The 16,852-nt window shown below is 43.1% G+C and overlaps 1 protein-coding gene across 2 annotated transcripts in view; it reads right to left on the bottom strand.

Moving 5' to 3' along the window:
- Positions 1-1,993: 1,993 nt before the first annotated feature.
- LOC123508299 (sushi, von Willebrand factor type A, EGF and pentraxin domain-containing protein 1-like) overlaps positions 1,994-16,852 on the bottom strand; it is a 67,624-nt gene continuing 52,765 nt past the window's right edge. The window contains exons 27-33 of one of the 2 annotated variants that reach the window (XM_045261886.1): positions 16,485-16,564; positions 15,235-15,355; positions 8,475-8,672; positions 7,489-7,568; positions 6,439-6,559; positions 3,819-4,013; positions 1,994-3,053 (exon numbers count right to left, since the gene is read on the bottom strand). In XM_045261886.1, coding sequence (XP_045117821.1) covers positions 2,836-3,053; positions 3,819-4,013; positions 6,439-6,559; positions 7,489-7,568; positions 8,475-8,672; positions 15,235-15,355; positions 16,485-16,564 — 1,013 coding nt within the window. In that variant the 3' untranslated portion in view covers positions 1,994-2,835. The remainder of the gene's footprint in view (positions 3,054-3,818; positions 4,014-6,438; positions 6,560-7,488; positions 7,569-8,474; positions 8,673-15,234; positions 15,356-16,484; positions 16,565-16,852) is intronic. The other variant, XM_045261887.1, reaches the window with a different exon arrangement.

The following is a 16,852-nucleotide window of genomic DNA, read 5'->3' as shown; positions in this document are numbered from 1 at the left end:
CCAGCTCACTTAGTTAACGAATTATTACTATTTATTTACCTGTACCACTTTAATTGTGTTTTGTAAGTATTCAGGGATCCTTACTTGCTGTGTAGGTGGAGTATCAGCCAGTAGGTAGGTAAGGTAAGGCGTGTTTGAGCGGGAAAACATAGTACAGCACGAAACACGAGCAATGTTTACGATTAGTGCGGCGGTGGTGGTGGTGGTGGTTCTGTGAGTCTTGTCAACGGGGTTACATTACTGGAACGATGACTGATTTCGTGGTTTATTTGTGGTTTATAGTGTTTTTTTTTTTTCTTTTTTTTATGTTTATTTGACGTGCATGTTATTTTCTTGTTCGCTGATATATTTTCCTTTTTTTTCTTTCTCTTTTTTTTATTTTGCATTGTGTGGTTTGGTTTTTTTGTGTTTGTTTATTTTTAGGTTAGTGGTGCCTCTAAAATGTTACATATTTTTTTCTTATATTAATTGCTCTCTCTCTCTCTCTCTCTCTCTCTCTCTCTCTCTCTCTCTCTCTCTCTCTCATTACCGACAAAAGAACCATTTCAAACGCAAACTTCAAAAATAATCACCCGCATCCTTTTTGAAACTCTTTGACTTACACACACCACACACACACACACACACACACACACACACACACACACACACACACACACACACACACACACACACACAAATATCAACAAAGCACGCAATCACGCAAAGAAAAGACAAAAAACACAACACAAAACATGAATAGATGTAACGCACTGCACAACAAAATCCAGACAAAAGGATACAAAGACACACAGTTTCCTCTCGATAAGCAATCAGATCCTTTACAAAACTCAGGAGCACTCGACTTAAGAGTGACGGGAGGTGCTTATGACAGGTGGAGGAGAGGAGATGAGGAGGCCGTAGTGACTGAGATGCAAAGTGTCTGAATGAAACGGGAGAGAAAATCATATAAAGCCGTTTCTCGTTTACCCACTGAAATGAGAGAGAGGAGAGGAGAGGAGAGGAGCGCGTGTGTGAATGTGTGAGGGTCAGCCAGACAGAGAGAGAGAGAGAGAGAGAGAGAGATGAAGGGGTGTTCGTGTACGTATGTATGTTTTGTTTTGCTTCTAATGAATACTCCAGAGGATGAAAGTGAAAGAGGCAAGGGAGATGTTAGATACGAGAATATATTGGTTGCTATAACTATTCTAAACGTGAAGAGGGATTTACACATTGCTATTACTGCTGGTATGACTCTCTCTCTCTCTCTCTCTCTCTCTCTCTCTCTCTCTCTCCACATAAAATCATTTTCAGATGGCTTTTGACGGAAAAAGAGATAATAAAGAAGAAAATACGAAAAACTCTCTCTCTCTCTCTCTCTCTCTCTCTCTCTCTCTCTCTCTCTCTCTCTCTCTCTCTCTCTCTCTCTCTCTCTCTCTCTCCCATTGTTTTTATTTTGTTTTTCCTCTCCTTTACAAGCAGGTGGCAGTGAAAGAGACGAGAGGGAAACGAACTAAAGGGAAAATGAACTGTCGGATGAAGTTATTTTTGTTATGAATAGCAACGATAAAAGAGAAAACAAGGAGGGTAGAAGTGTAAGGGTTTATTCTGGTGTTTAGAAATACCTTACCTTACCTTACCTTAATGAGACCCTACCTTATCTTACCTTTCCTTACCTTACCTTATCAAATCCTGCTTTCCTTAACTTGACTTTACTGTATCTTTCTTGACCTTACTTTATCTCATCTTAGCTTTCTGTACCTTATTTAACCTAATATCATCACACCTTACCTTGTTAGAGGAGTGTATAGGTTCATTTCGTCATGTAATTACTTGATCTTACTGTATTATACCTAACTTAATTGTATCTTACTTTACCCTTGCCTTACTTTATATTAACTTATATTACCTTACCCTGTTACCTTTGCTTTTAAGTTCAAGGAAGGACAAAGACATAAACATTTGATTATTGTTTTGAAAGTATTTTAATGGAAGGACAAAATTATACACAACATTTCAAAATATGACATAACAGTTTAATAAAAATGTAATGTGTGTAGTGTATGGTCTCTCATTCACTTTCATTCAGTCTCATTCATTCTCATCCTTTAGAGAGAGTTCTTACCCTTATACAATAGGGCATAATATATATAGCATTATGTTGCATAGTAAATACCTGGTCTATGGGAAGAAAATAAGGAAAAAAAGGGAAAAAAATGCATTAGTAACTGGAAGACAATTGGAGTTTAGATTGTAATACTGGAATATCAATGTTTTTATATCTATTCTCTTTAGTATATTGCAAAAAAGTTTATTATTTTCACAAGAGACATTGAGTTTGTAATGGAGAAACTGCAAGTGCTATTAGAAAATGTTGACGTGGTGAGGCTGCAAGGAAATGAATGAATTAAAGAAGAAATAAATGTACAAGTGGATTGAATGAATATGATTACTTAAACTTTGAATATCTGGATAAAAAATAGATCAAATAAAACAAGAACATTACAAGAAACTTCAGTCCTGAAATAAGAAACAAAAGAAGGAATGAAAAATGAAAGAAAACGTTAATTACTCAAAGACTCCCTGTCCCTGAAGGAATTATTAACACCAACGACATTGAAAATTAAGTAAAGCGAGACACAAAAACAACACTTTCACCATAACTTTGCGGGAAAATGTTAGTTTTTATCATTCACGTGAGAGAGAGAGAGAGAGAGAGAGAGAGAGAGAGAGAGAGAGAGAGAGAGAGAGAGAGAGAGAGAGAGAGAGAATATACGCCCACTTCCCTCCCTTCCTAGCAAGAGTCTTCCTTTCCCAGCTCATCAACATCAAGGAGAGAGACAACCACTAATGAAATCACTTACCATAACAATTGGGAATGGCAGTGAGGGACCAGTTGCCTTCCTCACAACTGGTATAGAGGACCACTGGACCTTCACCTTCACCTTCATCTTCCTCTTCTTCCTCCTTCTCACCGAAGCCAAAGGGACACGTGTACTCCACCACTGTCCCCCAGAGAGTCGGCCCCGTGTGGTTGTACTCTCCTCCCTTTGGTTGAGGCGGGGGACTGCAGGCTGTGGTAGGAATAACAGGAATTGAAGCTTAGACTTAACTAATAGGGAAAATTTAGTATTCTGTTGATTTGTTATGAAGGTTTGGTGTTCTGCCACTGCTGCTACTGCTACCACTACTGCTACTGCTAATACTCTTGCTACTGCTAGTGCTACTGCTAGTGCTACTGCTAATACTATTGCTACTGCTACTGCTACTGCTACTGCTACTGCTACTGCTAATACTGCTGCTGCTGCTCTTGTTCTTATGTAAAGGTGCTCAGGATAAGGACAATGCACCAGGGAAAGAGGCTTCCTGAAGGCGTCAATCCCTTGAGGAAAGTTCGAAATTATATTGTGAAATGTCTATTGCTGCTGCTGCTGCTACTACTACTACTACTACTACTACTACTACTACTACTACTACTACTACTACTACTACTACTGAGCGACGTGTAGGCAAACAGGGCAGAATATGAAAAGGAGACAAGGAAAAAACAGCTGTCAATCACCATCAACCCCATCAATCGACCAGCCAGCCGACGCCCCTCAATCACTTGCCTTTTATCTACCTAGTCCTTTCTATTTACCTGTATCTACCCTCCCTTATTCAGCCCCACATATTTACCTACCCATATTTAGCAGCAACAGTCTATCTGCCATTATCTATCTGTATCTACTTACCTGTGTCTATCTGTCCATATTTAACCCCACATATTTACTTCGCTGTATTTACCTGTCCATATCTATCAACTCATTATCTTCCAGCAGCTATCCACACACTCTTACCTGGCAGACACTCGAGCCCCTCTGGAAAGTCTGTCCACCCCTCTTCTTCACAGGTGAGGATAGTGGTAGTGCCGCCCCAGGGTAACCCAAGGCCCTCCTCACACCTGTAGGTCACGTTGGAGGTCACCCAGTAAGGGGGAACCGCGTCCTCTAATGTGGTGTTGGCGAGGGCGCTTGGGGGCTCCTCGGGGCACTCTGAAGGGAGGAGGAGAGTATTTTAGATAAGGATTAGATAAGAATATAATGATGAAAGTTGCAAGAAGACAAGATGGATGGAAGATGATAAGATGGGTTAGGATTAAGTGGGTGTAATTGATGTGGTGAGGATAATGTGGATTCTTGTGTTATTTCGAGAAGTGGATTATCCGGATCTATGCAAAGGGAAAGCAGATATCAATAAAAGAGTTTAAGTCACGTGGAAGGTGGATGGGTGGAGAGGAGAGGAATAGTACATAATGAACTGGATGTGACTTGATAAGGACATAATCAGACATAAAAGAGGCGAAGTTACGCAGGTGACGAAAAATCTGTCAACGTTTTGTTTTTGAGTATACAATTACAATGCTCTCTCTCTCTCTCTCTCTCTCTCTCTCTCTCTCTCTCTCTCTCTCTCTCTCTCTCAACCATTTTTCTTATCACTGTGTCAGATGCGCACATCATAAGTGAAATATGAAAAATATAAGAAACAAGAAATAAAGATATATGGAAGTATGCTAGTTCGCCAGTATGGGGTGTGTAACCGTATCCAGCCATAAAAGAGATTAGGAAGGGCAGGAGGGTCAAAAGGTCATGTAAACATCCGGTGGTAGTGTTGTCGTCTTGGATGTTGTTCGTACCACACGTGGAGTTCATTTGAGCTTGTACTTGATTGGTGAATGGTACATTCTGAGGGGCGTGTTGTGTGGGTCAAGACACGCCCCCATAAGTTCCTGAAGGGAAATTGTAGAGGTTTGAGAGAGAGAGAGAGGAGAGAGGAAGCAGAGAGGACAACCGCGGCTCTAAGCGGGCCACCCTCGGCTGCATAGCTGAGGGCGGCGTTTTGTACTTCATATATAACCAGTAAGTGGAGCTTATAAGTTGCAATGCAGTCTTTGAGGTAAATTAGAATGGAGGAAGAAGCATGATAGGAGGTTTAGGTATTATGTGGTATTAGTTTATTATGGTTTATGTGGTTGTACTTTGGTTCATAATGACGTCGTTATATACTTGCGTTTTCATCTATGAGTAAGGGAATTTGTATACGGCTACCTACGTATGTGCATGTGTGTTGCTCTGACGAATAAGTTACATAACATATTTACTAGTGTGTAATTGTGTACGAAGTTAACGTGGTTCCATGTATGGGTACCAAGAGAAAGAGATTATTTGAGGGAAGTCACTTGTGTGGAGATATCAATATTTGTCATTATATTTCGGTGGTGTTACGTTGTCATTTTGTTGAACGGAGTCTGGTAATTATATGTGTATGGTAATATATTTGGTGGTACGTCATGTGGTTGCTTGCATTCATGTACCAAGTAAAGGTCATCCTTATATACGGGTAGCTGGGAAAAAGGGGTAATATTGTACGTACTACGTATGAGATTTACGGAGAAATAAAGCACCGGGTTCAGATGTTGTAATACGTTATGAAGATATTGTGGATGATGTTTGAAGTGAAATCCGTTTTGATGCGAGAATATCTACGAGATTAATGCAATTCTTAAGGATGTTTGTAAGAGAAATTGTAATAATTGCAGTGGAGAAGGCAACAGAAGGAGTTGTGATTGTTACTTGTCGGCGCCGTATCGACACCTTATGTATAGATATTAGTTTTGTTAATTAAAGATAGAAAAAACCTTTGACTATTTATAGCCAGTAGCTAGACAATTTGTGCAACGTCGTGCAACAGCTCGGAGCACGACAACTGTTTTATCATAAGCACTAGAATTCACTCATATTTCACTAATCTCACCCTTATCCCCACTCTCTTTCTCTCTTGCAACACTAACTACCACCACCACCACCACCAACACAGGAAAATAAAATAAACAAACAAACAAGAATAAAAAACAAGCATCACACACCATTAAGGCACGACAGAAACCATTCCTACCACCATTCACTCACGCTTCTCCATTACCTTCAAGACAAGAGACGGAATGAACTTTGCCTTGATTTCCTTAGCCAATATCACCAAGGGAGGACAAACACCTGCTCCTCTCACTCCTTCATGCATGCCACTTAACCTCCTCGAAAGATGACTGCCAGGGCACTGAGGATCAAATCAAGTGTGTGTGTGTGTGTGTGTGTGTGTGTGTGTGTGTGTGTGTGTGTGTGTGTGTGTGTGTGTGTGTGAAGAATCTACTTCAAACATTTCCCCCTCACACCCACATCCTGTTTTCTTCCAAATCCACCACAAGCAAACCCTTCTATTCCACCTTCCCTTCCACCAACCACTTTACATACTTTGTCCACTAAAAACGAACAGAAAATGAAGCAAAACTCTACGTAATAAAACCAGATACTCACCACTACATGTTAAAAAATGAGAATTATCAACGTCTACTATCAAATAAACAAGAGAATCTACCTGTACTGAGAAAAACTAACAATTTACACCTGAGGACAGTTGACTTACCTATCCTGCAGATGAGAATGTCCGGGTCTACGTACGTCCAGTTCCCGTCACTCTCGCAGGTTAAACTGAAGGAGGAGTTGAAGTCCCCGAAGGTGTAGTTCATGGGACACGTGAGATTGACCTTTGGGAAAGAAAGACGCGGTGACAAGAGCGAGTCGAATATTGGGAGTCTTACAGTGGAAGGATGAAAGAATGATGAACAAGAAGTGGTATATGAAGTAGTGAAGGAAGGATGAATGTGGGAAGTCTTAGGATGCTTTCACACAAACAAATTTCGCCGGTGCGGCACATGCAGCACAGCAGCCGCATGGCACCTGGACATCTACGGTGACAGTGCGGTGTATGCCGCAGTCCATTCCCTTCAACATCCGCTTTGATACCTCCTTGTCATATTTGTTAGTGCACCATTGTCTCTCAGTGATGGAGGACATCATCAAACTCATAAATTTTGTGAGAAAACTGAAAAAAAAATCTTGATTATATTACAAAAAAAAAAAAAACTAAAAAAAAAAACTTAATATATTTCTATTTTCCTCCATATCCATATTCTGCAGGGAAAACTAATTAATTTTGTGAGAATACAAAGGATATCTCTCTTTTCCTCGGAATTTGCTAAGAAAACTCACAAATTTACTAAGAAATATTGCTCGCCGCACGTGGGATGCACTGGATGAGTGAAGGCGCCCATAGCGATACATGATCTCGAAACCGTTGTGCGGCATTGCTGCCGTTACGATCTTGCTGGCAGTACAGCACGGTGTGATTGCCGGAACGGATACACTGCCGTTCAGGTCTCGTGTGAATACACTCATAAGAGTCAACGTAACGCTAAACCGTGCGGCATGTGGCGGACCGGCGAAAATCGTTCATGTGAAAGCAGCCTTAGATTGGAAGGATGAAAGAATAATGTGGAGATACTGGAATACAGAGAGGTGTGTAAGGATGAATGAATGAATGGTGTGAGAGTAAGTGGATAAAATGTGATGTATGTGGAGAGATGAGAAAATGATGTGATGTTGAGAAACGTGTCATTGGAACCAGAAGACACACCTGGGTTCCCAAGATTTTGGTGTATCCGTTCCAGTCGCTGTTTCCAGGCGGCGGGACGGAAGGTGGATCCTCTGGACAAACTGAAAAGGAAACAGAGGAACAGTAAAGAGACAAAGAGTTTGTTAATGATTGAACCAGTCAGTTAGTCAGTCATCTGATAAGTTAATCACCCTATCAACCATACTGCCATTTAATCAGCTATCCATTTAACAAGCCAGTTAATTAAACAGTTATCCAGCCAATTAGCCAATCAGCCAGCCAGTAAATCGCTCAGTCACTCATTAAGGTAACTAACTCTGCAGGAACCCACCAAGTCAGTCAAATAGACATTCAAACAATCGATCACTTATACAGTCACCAAGCATGCCACTTACCCAATCAGCAAGTCAGCCAGCCAACCAATCAACCCATCAGTCAGCCAAACAGCTAATCAAACAAGTAGCTAACCAGTCATCCAGTCACCCAGCCACACCACACCACACCACATTCATTTTTAGGGCAATATTCATAAACACTTCACTACTTTTAAAGGGTCTAGTACAAATTACACGAGTTTCTAAGACGTTTCTGTGATTATATGATAGATGAACGAGATTTCTATGTTATCAAACATTAGAGAATTTGGCTAATCACCTTTGTGGTCTTTGAAAATTTGAAAATAGTCGTGGTGAGAGAGCAAAGACTTAACACACACACACACACACACACACACACACACACACACACACACACACACACACACACACACAGATTTAGATAGATTTTATTGACTACAAAACATTGTTAACAAAATAAGGTATTAACATTAATTTGGTCCAAGTATATTTGAAACAGTACGATAATAGTATGTAGTGCATAACCCCAGTTGATACTTCAAGGAGAAAAGCAAGATACAAAATACAAACAACTACATGAACAAATAAAAACACAAGGAAAACACTCACACAAATAAAAACAAAAATAAATAAAAGAAACACACATCTTACCCTCATAGCACGCAAAGTCAGGCTCACTAAGAATCCAACCGTCCTCTAAGCAGGTTGCATTGACGATGGTGTTGCCTAGATCGGACTCCATCCCATCAGGACACTCATACAGGATTGCACTCTCGAGCCAGTAAGGAGTCGGGTCATGCAGGATGACAGCATTGTCAGGGACCTCCGAGGAATTCCCCCAAGGACACGCTGGAAGAGTAAAATGAAAAAAAATAAAGGTGAGAAGGATGAAGGCGTGGAGTGTGGGGTGAAGTTAAAGAAAGTGGAGGGTCAAAAGTTAAGTGAATGAAAGTGAGGTGGAAATAAAAAAAAAAAAAAGATGACGCAGCGTTGGGCGCTTGAATCCATCTTTCTTGTCACATGTTGGTAGCACAGCGTAGCTATTTGCCTTCAGCCCTTGCCTGATAACCACTTACTTTAACTAATAATTAGGCTGGGCTGAGTGTGCGCACAAAATAACATTTGTGAACACAAAGTTCCAGGCTTTTTACTAAACAAAACGTAAGTGCATAAGCTTTAATCACTCCGGCACCCGAACACCTCGTGACCGTGACCCCACGCCCTTTACTTGACCACTCTCTACAACGAGAGGAGGGAGGGAAAATAAAATGGCTGTGTTGGAAACATGTGATAAGAAAGATGGATTTAAGCGGTAAACGCCGCGACAATCTTTTTATTCTTACCAAAAATGTTGCCGACACAGCGTAGCTATGTATGAGAAAAGGATGGCGGGAGGTGTAGAGGGCGGTGAAAAAAGAAAGCAGCACGGAAACCCAAGCAATCCCAGCAAAGTGAATTACTTATATTGAACACATTTTTTACCGAGAGAGGAAGCCAATCTTGTATCATGTCATGTTAGGTAACCAGTATTTTGGATGAAGTACATAGCAAAACTCAGCAGGTTCCTTAGTAATTCATGTATGTTTTATTCGACAATGCACAGCCAAATTCCTAGGTATTAAAAAATAACATTTCAACATCCAAACACTAAAGGAAAATACCTTTGTAAAGAATCTCTCACTCCCCCTTCCTGATTACACAGGTGCAAGATGATGAACTCCTATTGCAACACATGGTAGTGGAACCACCGTATGAAAGAGTTAGCAGGAGCGAAAAGATGATGTGAAGGCCCAACCCCCCAAGGTCCATGATCCCATCCAGCGAGTGGGTTTGTGGGACAGCAAGTGAAGCCGCAACTCTTCAGATACTGTGCGCTCTCGGTGTGTAGCCCGGGTCGGCGTTCCCGATAACCTGGCAAAACAGACAAGCCAGAGACCTAGCCTGGAGTGCCGTTCAAGACCTGGAGTTATTTATTTCGTTGTGGCCCTTATGTATTCGTGTAGAGCGTGGACCAAACACAACAGGTGCGATGCTGAAGGATAGAACCTTGAGCTAGGGAATCGAGCAGGGCGTCTGCTTGCTCGCTCTCGACGAGAAAGGAGGTGGATGGAGCTAATATCATCCCCTTCATGTCGTCCTCGAAAGACGTGAAACTTGCGCGTCTTGTAAGAACAGCGAGTTGGGACGCTCTGTAACCTGTGGCCAAAGCAATTAAGAAGACCGCCCTTTGCAATAGCAGGTTCTCACTCATTTGGACAGTCCCCTCAAAAGTGAGATGCTGGAGCACACGGTGTAGGTACCACATCGGGGCTGCTGGTCTTCCCAGTACCCGTCTTGCGCGGATTCCCGTTCTCAGTAGTGTCAGAGCTCTCTCGTCCACTGGTATGTTGAATCTAAAGTAGAGAGGGTCAGCAAGTGGCGCGTACTGCGTCGAAATGGTCGTCGGAGCCCATTATTTTTTATTAGCCAGCCATGCAAGGAAGTCCAAGACCACTGTTGGTGAAAACCTGGTAATCGCACGCTGATACAGGAGATCGTGAAACGTCTGCAAGCAGGACTCATATTGTCGAACTGACGAGGTTCTTGAGCGCCATGAGATGGTGTTCACCACCTGAATTGCTTAACTAGGACACCACAGAAACTCCACGCCAAAATGACATCTACAATGATGCTGACAGACTGCTGACAAGGCAGGCTGAACTCAGGAGAAGGGGATGAGGACACCACCTAATGTTAAGGGTGTATTTAGGGTGAAGTTCGCAGTTCGACCTGGCAGCACTGCACCCGGCTCAATAGGTCCAGTCCACACCGCGATTCTGAAGATGGTTCCCCACCGAAGTCGAAGGCACAGAGGAAATGCATGCGTGGGTATAATGCCCCATGTACGTACGTACGTATGTATGTATGTATGTATGTAGACTCAATTCTCAAGATGTCCCTGGCGAGATGGGGCTCCATGTCAGCGAGGACAGGGATGTACTTCAGGAGACTCATGGTGATGTGTGTAGATTCGATGATGTGGGTGATGTGACATGGGAATCCGAATCCAAATCATGTTAGATAAAGGGGAGAGAAAATAAGGTTAGACAGTAAGAAGAAAAGTCAAAGAAATACAGAAAATAGTAGGAGAATAAAAGTTGCTGGGTGGACCACTTGCTATTGTTGAATTATATGATATCTTTCTTGTCACCTTGGTTAGTCTTGATTGTCTTACCGCAGATGTTGTTTGCTGAAATTCTTGTGTCTATTGTTAGCTCGTCAGGTCGGTTGACGGGATGGAGGACTGGTGATTCTGGAGACTTGTTCTTGGTGGTGTTTACTTTCCTCCTTTTCTTCCTCTGGATCGTCCAACCCTGGTCTCCAGCTGGAGAGGGAGAGAGAGGCAGTTCTAGGCTTGCGCACGTCACTGGGGTTTCCATGCGGCTGTACTGGGGAGAGCCTTCATTACTGCCATCTACATTCACGATCTCTTTCTCCTCATCTTCGTCTTCGTCACTTCCGTGGTCTTCTTCCATGGGAGCAATGGTGGCCGTTGCTTCTTCCTCTTCTATTACTTCTTTGGACTTATGGCCTTCAAGGCAGGGTTGAGTCTTCCCCTGCTTGACCTAGCGCTCACTTAATTGCTTGCGGTGACGAGTTGGAGATGTCCTCATAAGAGTGGAGCGGAGAAAACCTTGGTCAGAACTTCTATTGTCTGGAGACCATTGTGCTGGAGGAGAAGTAGTATTAGCCCTTGCAAGCGATGATGGTCATTCCCCGCAAGAACCTTGGCGGTGTATATGCAGACCATGACCTTGGCCTCCATATCTTCTTCACATGCCCGGGCTTGTGTTCTTTTACCAGGTACCCCATGGGAGGGTGTTGCTGCTCCTCTTCCTTTCTCTGGCCACAGGTCCCTTACCTTCCTGATGGACTGTTAAAAAAAGTTTTCTCCTCGAGGAAGACGTCTCCTCGGTGACCGTATTAAACCTTAAATGTGTACAACCACATCCTTTCCCGTCAGGTTGTCTGCAATGAAGCAAAGCCTCTCCTGAAGTTGTACCATTTTACGGTGCCTTGGTGATACTCAAGAGAGAACTTCTTTGTGTGCTGTCTGCTCTGTGTGTTTTTATGTGACATGGAAAAACGCTTGGGACCGCTATATATACCTCTTGCGTCGCCAAGCGAATACAGGGCATCATTGCACGTTTGTCAAATGCGTCTATTTCAACATCGTTTGACATCGTCCGACATCGTTCGACATCGTTAGCGTAGCATACGTTGTCGCAAACCAAGAAAATTTGAAAATTCTGGTTGTTCCCATTTCCTTTGGTACGTCGTATGTCATCATACGAGACTCATACGTCATCATACGTCTAGGATCCGATGTCGTATGTCCTTCGTTTTGCATGTCCTTCTTGTACTGAAATGCTTCCAATCGTTACGACAGTCGAATGTAGTCACAGAAAAATTACCTTTACGACCTTCGGGAGCGTCGTAGTAAAAAAAAAAAAAAAAAAAACCTGTAGTGTGACCCCAGCATAAAGGTCAAGAAATATTGTTTTCTATTTTTAATGACAGCTCTAGACTCTTTATCAAAAGTGCTAACTAAACTTTACTGGCGAGAGAGATAGCACATAATTTTGGCATGCTCACAGGAAATCATCAGCAAAGGACTAGGGTGGAGGCCGTGATGTGTCTAGTCTGTAAAAGTGACAAAGTGTGATTAGACTAACTGACTGGCAAGCGTTTGTGTAGAGTGCGATGTTATGGTGATGAGCCTTAACTTCCATTTACCGCTTCTATAACATTTTATTAGGAATCTGAAGATATCATCACAATCAGAAGATTTTGTTCTACAATATGGAATAGTTTATTTTAATAACTGCTAAGTTACTGAGAATTGTTGCAATAAATTAAGAGTTAAAAACAATAGACACTATTTTTTCAATTCAATTCATCATATTTCAGTTAATTATCTATTTGAAAAGGTTTTCATATGATGCTTAGATTCAGCAATCATTCCTGAGTGTAACGATATGAAATAAAATGTATTCAGTAAAGTATGAAATGATATATGACCCAAAATATGAAAGAGATAGAGAATTATGCCAGCCTAAGTGACGGGTTGATGTGAAAAACCCCCTTTGACACACGTCAAGTAATAGTTTTCTATGGGCTTAGCTTCATCTCTTCTGACCATCCCCAACACGCTTGATTGCCCTGGTTCGATTGGTAGCTCCAAGCCACATGTGACGCCTCTGTTGCCACTGAGAGAGACGGGACAGATGATAGCCACTTTAACCGCTGACGTAAGACACCGAGTCTGAGCCGAGGACGCAGGAACAGGTGCAGTGTGGGAGAAATAGGTTGGGGGCAGTCCCGGGATACCGCTGTGATGACCTCCCTTTCTGTGTTTGAGGCGGCCTAGCGAAAGAGTGGTTGCAGTAAAGTTTAACGTGAAGCAAAAGCGTGTGATAGAAGTAAGCCCTGAACACCTGGCAGAGGATGTGCCGGGCGTTGTCTGGGGCGACCGTAAGGGTACACTTCTCTATCTTGAGCCAAGAAAGCCTTTGCGTGAGGGTAATGGTGGACTTAACCATGTTCATGAGGATCAACATGTCCGCCAGCTCCCCCAGGGATTTCTGAACACTACCCACTACATCCTCCTTGGTGGGAGCATGTATCAGCTAAGTCGTCTAGACACATACATGAGAGTAGGGACTCCCACGTCCACCAGACGGGTCGCCACTTCTCCTAAGAGAGTCCTAAAGGGTGCCTAGTTATCTGGAACGTCTCCCACCCTATCTGGAATGCCAAAAAGCGGAAAACCAAGGATGGATGAGGACATGACAGCAAACGTCATAAAGGTCCAGGGATGTCATCTAGGACCCCTCCGTAACGCTGTTCGGATCTGAGCGACTGTCACAATCTTCACCCTCAAGGGTTCCAAGAATTTGTTTAGTGTGCTCATATCCATGAAAAGCCTCGTCTTGTCCTGGTCCTTCCTTGGCACCATAAACAAACATGACAGGAAGACTTTTCTTGACCCTCGTTCTATTACATCTCTTTCTTCCGCAACTCCAGGGGGTGGGGAAGGACAGATGGTAACCACTTTTGATGACTCAGGAGGACAACGTAGCAGTGATTGTTTGGGCCACGGCCAGCTGAGTTCCTGCAGGATTACTCGAGCTACCAACCGTGTTTTGACCAGGAGTGGCTCCAGCACAAGAGGCATCCAGGGACAGTGGCCTCAGATCGCCTTCAGTTTGTTGCTAACATACTGCCTGGTCAGTACTCTGAACCTGTGTTAATAGGGATGGCATCTTCGAAAGGGCTGCTGGTTGGCCTGCCTCAGAGTAGGATAGGGAACCTGCCTCGCTAAGGTATCCCGTGTAGATATATGAGGCCATCTGTGTGGAGCTTGCTCCGGAGGCCTCCCAAAAGGGGCTGCCGAATATGTCTTCTCATGAGAAGCTGGCACTTGCATAACATGAGGCTGTGCTGCCATGATCCGTTCCGTTACCTCCTCGGCAAAGAAGGTGGGTGACAAAGGAGTTACTTGCCCTATAGCCTATCGACTGGACTCGGTTAACGAGGCAGCAGCAGCCCTTCTCGCCTTTCTCCGGAGAGGCATGTCATAGGCCGCCATCCTCACCATGCCTTCTGAGTCCATTGAGCAGGCCAGCAGCATATCCTCTAATTGTTGTGCTGAGATGGTGTAGAACAAGGAGCTAAACAAGCGAAGCTACTCGCGAAGTAGGGACGCTGTAGCTACCATCGACAGAGAATGGTCCATATCCTGCTTAGTGTGGGTTTCTGCTGACATCAGATGGGGTTCCAGATACTTCAACTGATAGGGAACCGATGTTACTCTTGACTTATGCCAAAGGCATTCCCAGAGACCGGTATGGGCGATGTCTCCACTGAATCGAATCCGAAACGAAGGTGCAACAACAACTTTGGGTGGTCCTGCACTTTCACAAAGAGGCCAAGATGTCCAGGAGTTTACCTTTCGAGTTGAACGGTTGGTAATGGCACTCTGGAAGGCACAAACCTGGGAGATCATCCACTCTGTCTGTGGTTGTCAACTCACAAAGGTCCAACGCTGGATTTTTCAACAAGGTTCCGATAGAGTCTAGTGTTGTAGATGTCAAGACCTTCAAAGAACCAGCCGATGAATGGGAGAGGGGTTTCACCCTGTAGAATATTTCTATTCTACCTTACCTTCCACCAACCACTATACATGAGTACTTTGTTCACTAAAATCAAACAGAAAATACAGCAAAACTCTACGTAATAAAACCAGATCTTCACCACCACGTTAAAAAAAAAAAAAAAAAAAAAACGAGAATGATCTACATTCACTGCCAAATATAAAAAAAATCTACCTGTATCCAGAAAAAAAACCAACAATTCACACCTGACTTACCTATCCTGCAGATGAGAATGTCCGGGTCCACGTACGTCCAGTTCCCGTCACTCTCGCAGGTTAAACTGAAGGAGGAGTTGAAGTCCCCGAAGGTGTAGTTCATGGGACACGTGAGATTGACCTTCAGGAGAGAAAGACGCGGTGACAAGAGCGAGTCGAATATTTGGAGTTTTGTAGTGGAGAGTTGAAGTAATGGAATATGAAGTAGTGTAGAAGGATGAATATGGGAAATCTTAGGCTATTTTCACACGAAAGATTTTCACCGATGCGGCACATGCAGCACGGCAGCCGCATGGCACCTGGAGATCTACGGTGACAATGCAGTGTCTGCCGCAGTCTTTTCCTTTCAATATCTGCTTCGATATCTTCTTGCTATATAGGACATCATAAAACTCACAAATCTAGTGATAAAACTGAAAAAAAATGTATTCTTGGTTATATTGCTGGGAAAACTCAGAAAAAAGGAAATATTACGATATTTCTATTTTCTTCCATATTTTGCTATGAAAATTAATTAATTATGTGAAAAAACTAAAGATATCTCTGTTTTCCTCGGAATTTTACTAAGAAAACTCACAAATTTACTAAGAAATATTGCTCGCCGCACGTGGGATGCACTGGATGAGTGAAGGCGCCCATAGCGATACATGATCTCGAAACCGTTGTGCGGCATTGCTGCCGTTACGATCTTGCTGGCAGTACAGCACGGTGTGATTGCCGGAACGGATACACTGCCGTTCAGGTCTCGTGTGAATACACTCATAAGAGTCAACGTAACGCTAAACCGTGCGGCATGTGGCGGACCGGCGAAAATCGTTCATGTGAAAGCAGCCTTAGATTGGAAGGATGAAAGAATAATGTGGAGATACTGGAATACAGAGAGGTGTGTAAGGATGAATGAATGAATGGTGTGAGAGTAAGTGGATAAAATGTGATGTATGTGGAGAGATGAGAAAATGATGTGGATGTGCTGGAATATGGAGTAACGTGGAAGGATGACAGAATAATGTAAGAGTGAGTGGACGAAATGTGAAAAAATGTATATTATTCCATTAGCCCTCGCAACAGCTCAGGTTAAGTGACACCGCTAGGATTAACGGGAGAACACTAGATCTCACACCGGGCAACTAGATTTACCAAGGATTCGAACACGAACCGCCTTAACCAACTACGCCACCAAACCCAGACGATATGTGAAGTATGAGGAAGGATGAGGGAATGATATGTGTCACTGGAACCAGCAGACACACCTGGGTTCCGAAGAGTCTGGTGTATCCATCCCAGTCGCTGCTTCCAGGCGGTGGGACAGAAGGTGGATCCTCTGGGCAAACTGGAAGGGAAGCAGAGGAAGAGTAAAGAGGCAAGAGTTTGTTAATTATTGAGTCAGTCAGTTAGTCAGTCATCCTGTAATTTAATCGTCCTATCAACCATTCTGCCATTTAATCAATCATCCAGATAACTAGCCAGTTAATTAAACAGTTATCCAGCCAGTCAGTCAATCAGCCAGCCAGTGAATCACTCTGTCACTCTTTAAGGTAACTAAGTCAGTCAAATAGACATTCAGACAATCATCCACTTATCCATTCAGCCAGCGTGCTACTTATACCCAAACCAACCA

Source organism: Portunus trituberculatus, chromosome 24 (genome assembly GCF_017591435.1).
Source record: "Portunus trituberculatus isolate SZX2019 chromosome 24, ASM1759143v1, whole genome shotgun sequence".
NCBI lineage: Eukaryota > Metazoa > Arthropoda > Malacostraca > Decapoda > Portunidae > Portunus > Portunus trituberculatus.
This window is presented reverse-complemented; position numbering and strand designations above follow the sequence as displayed.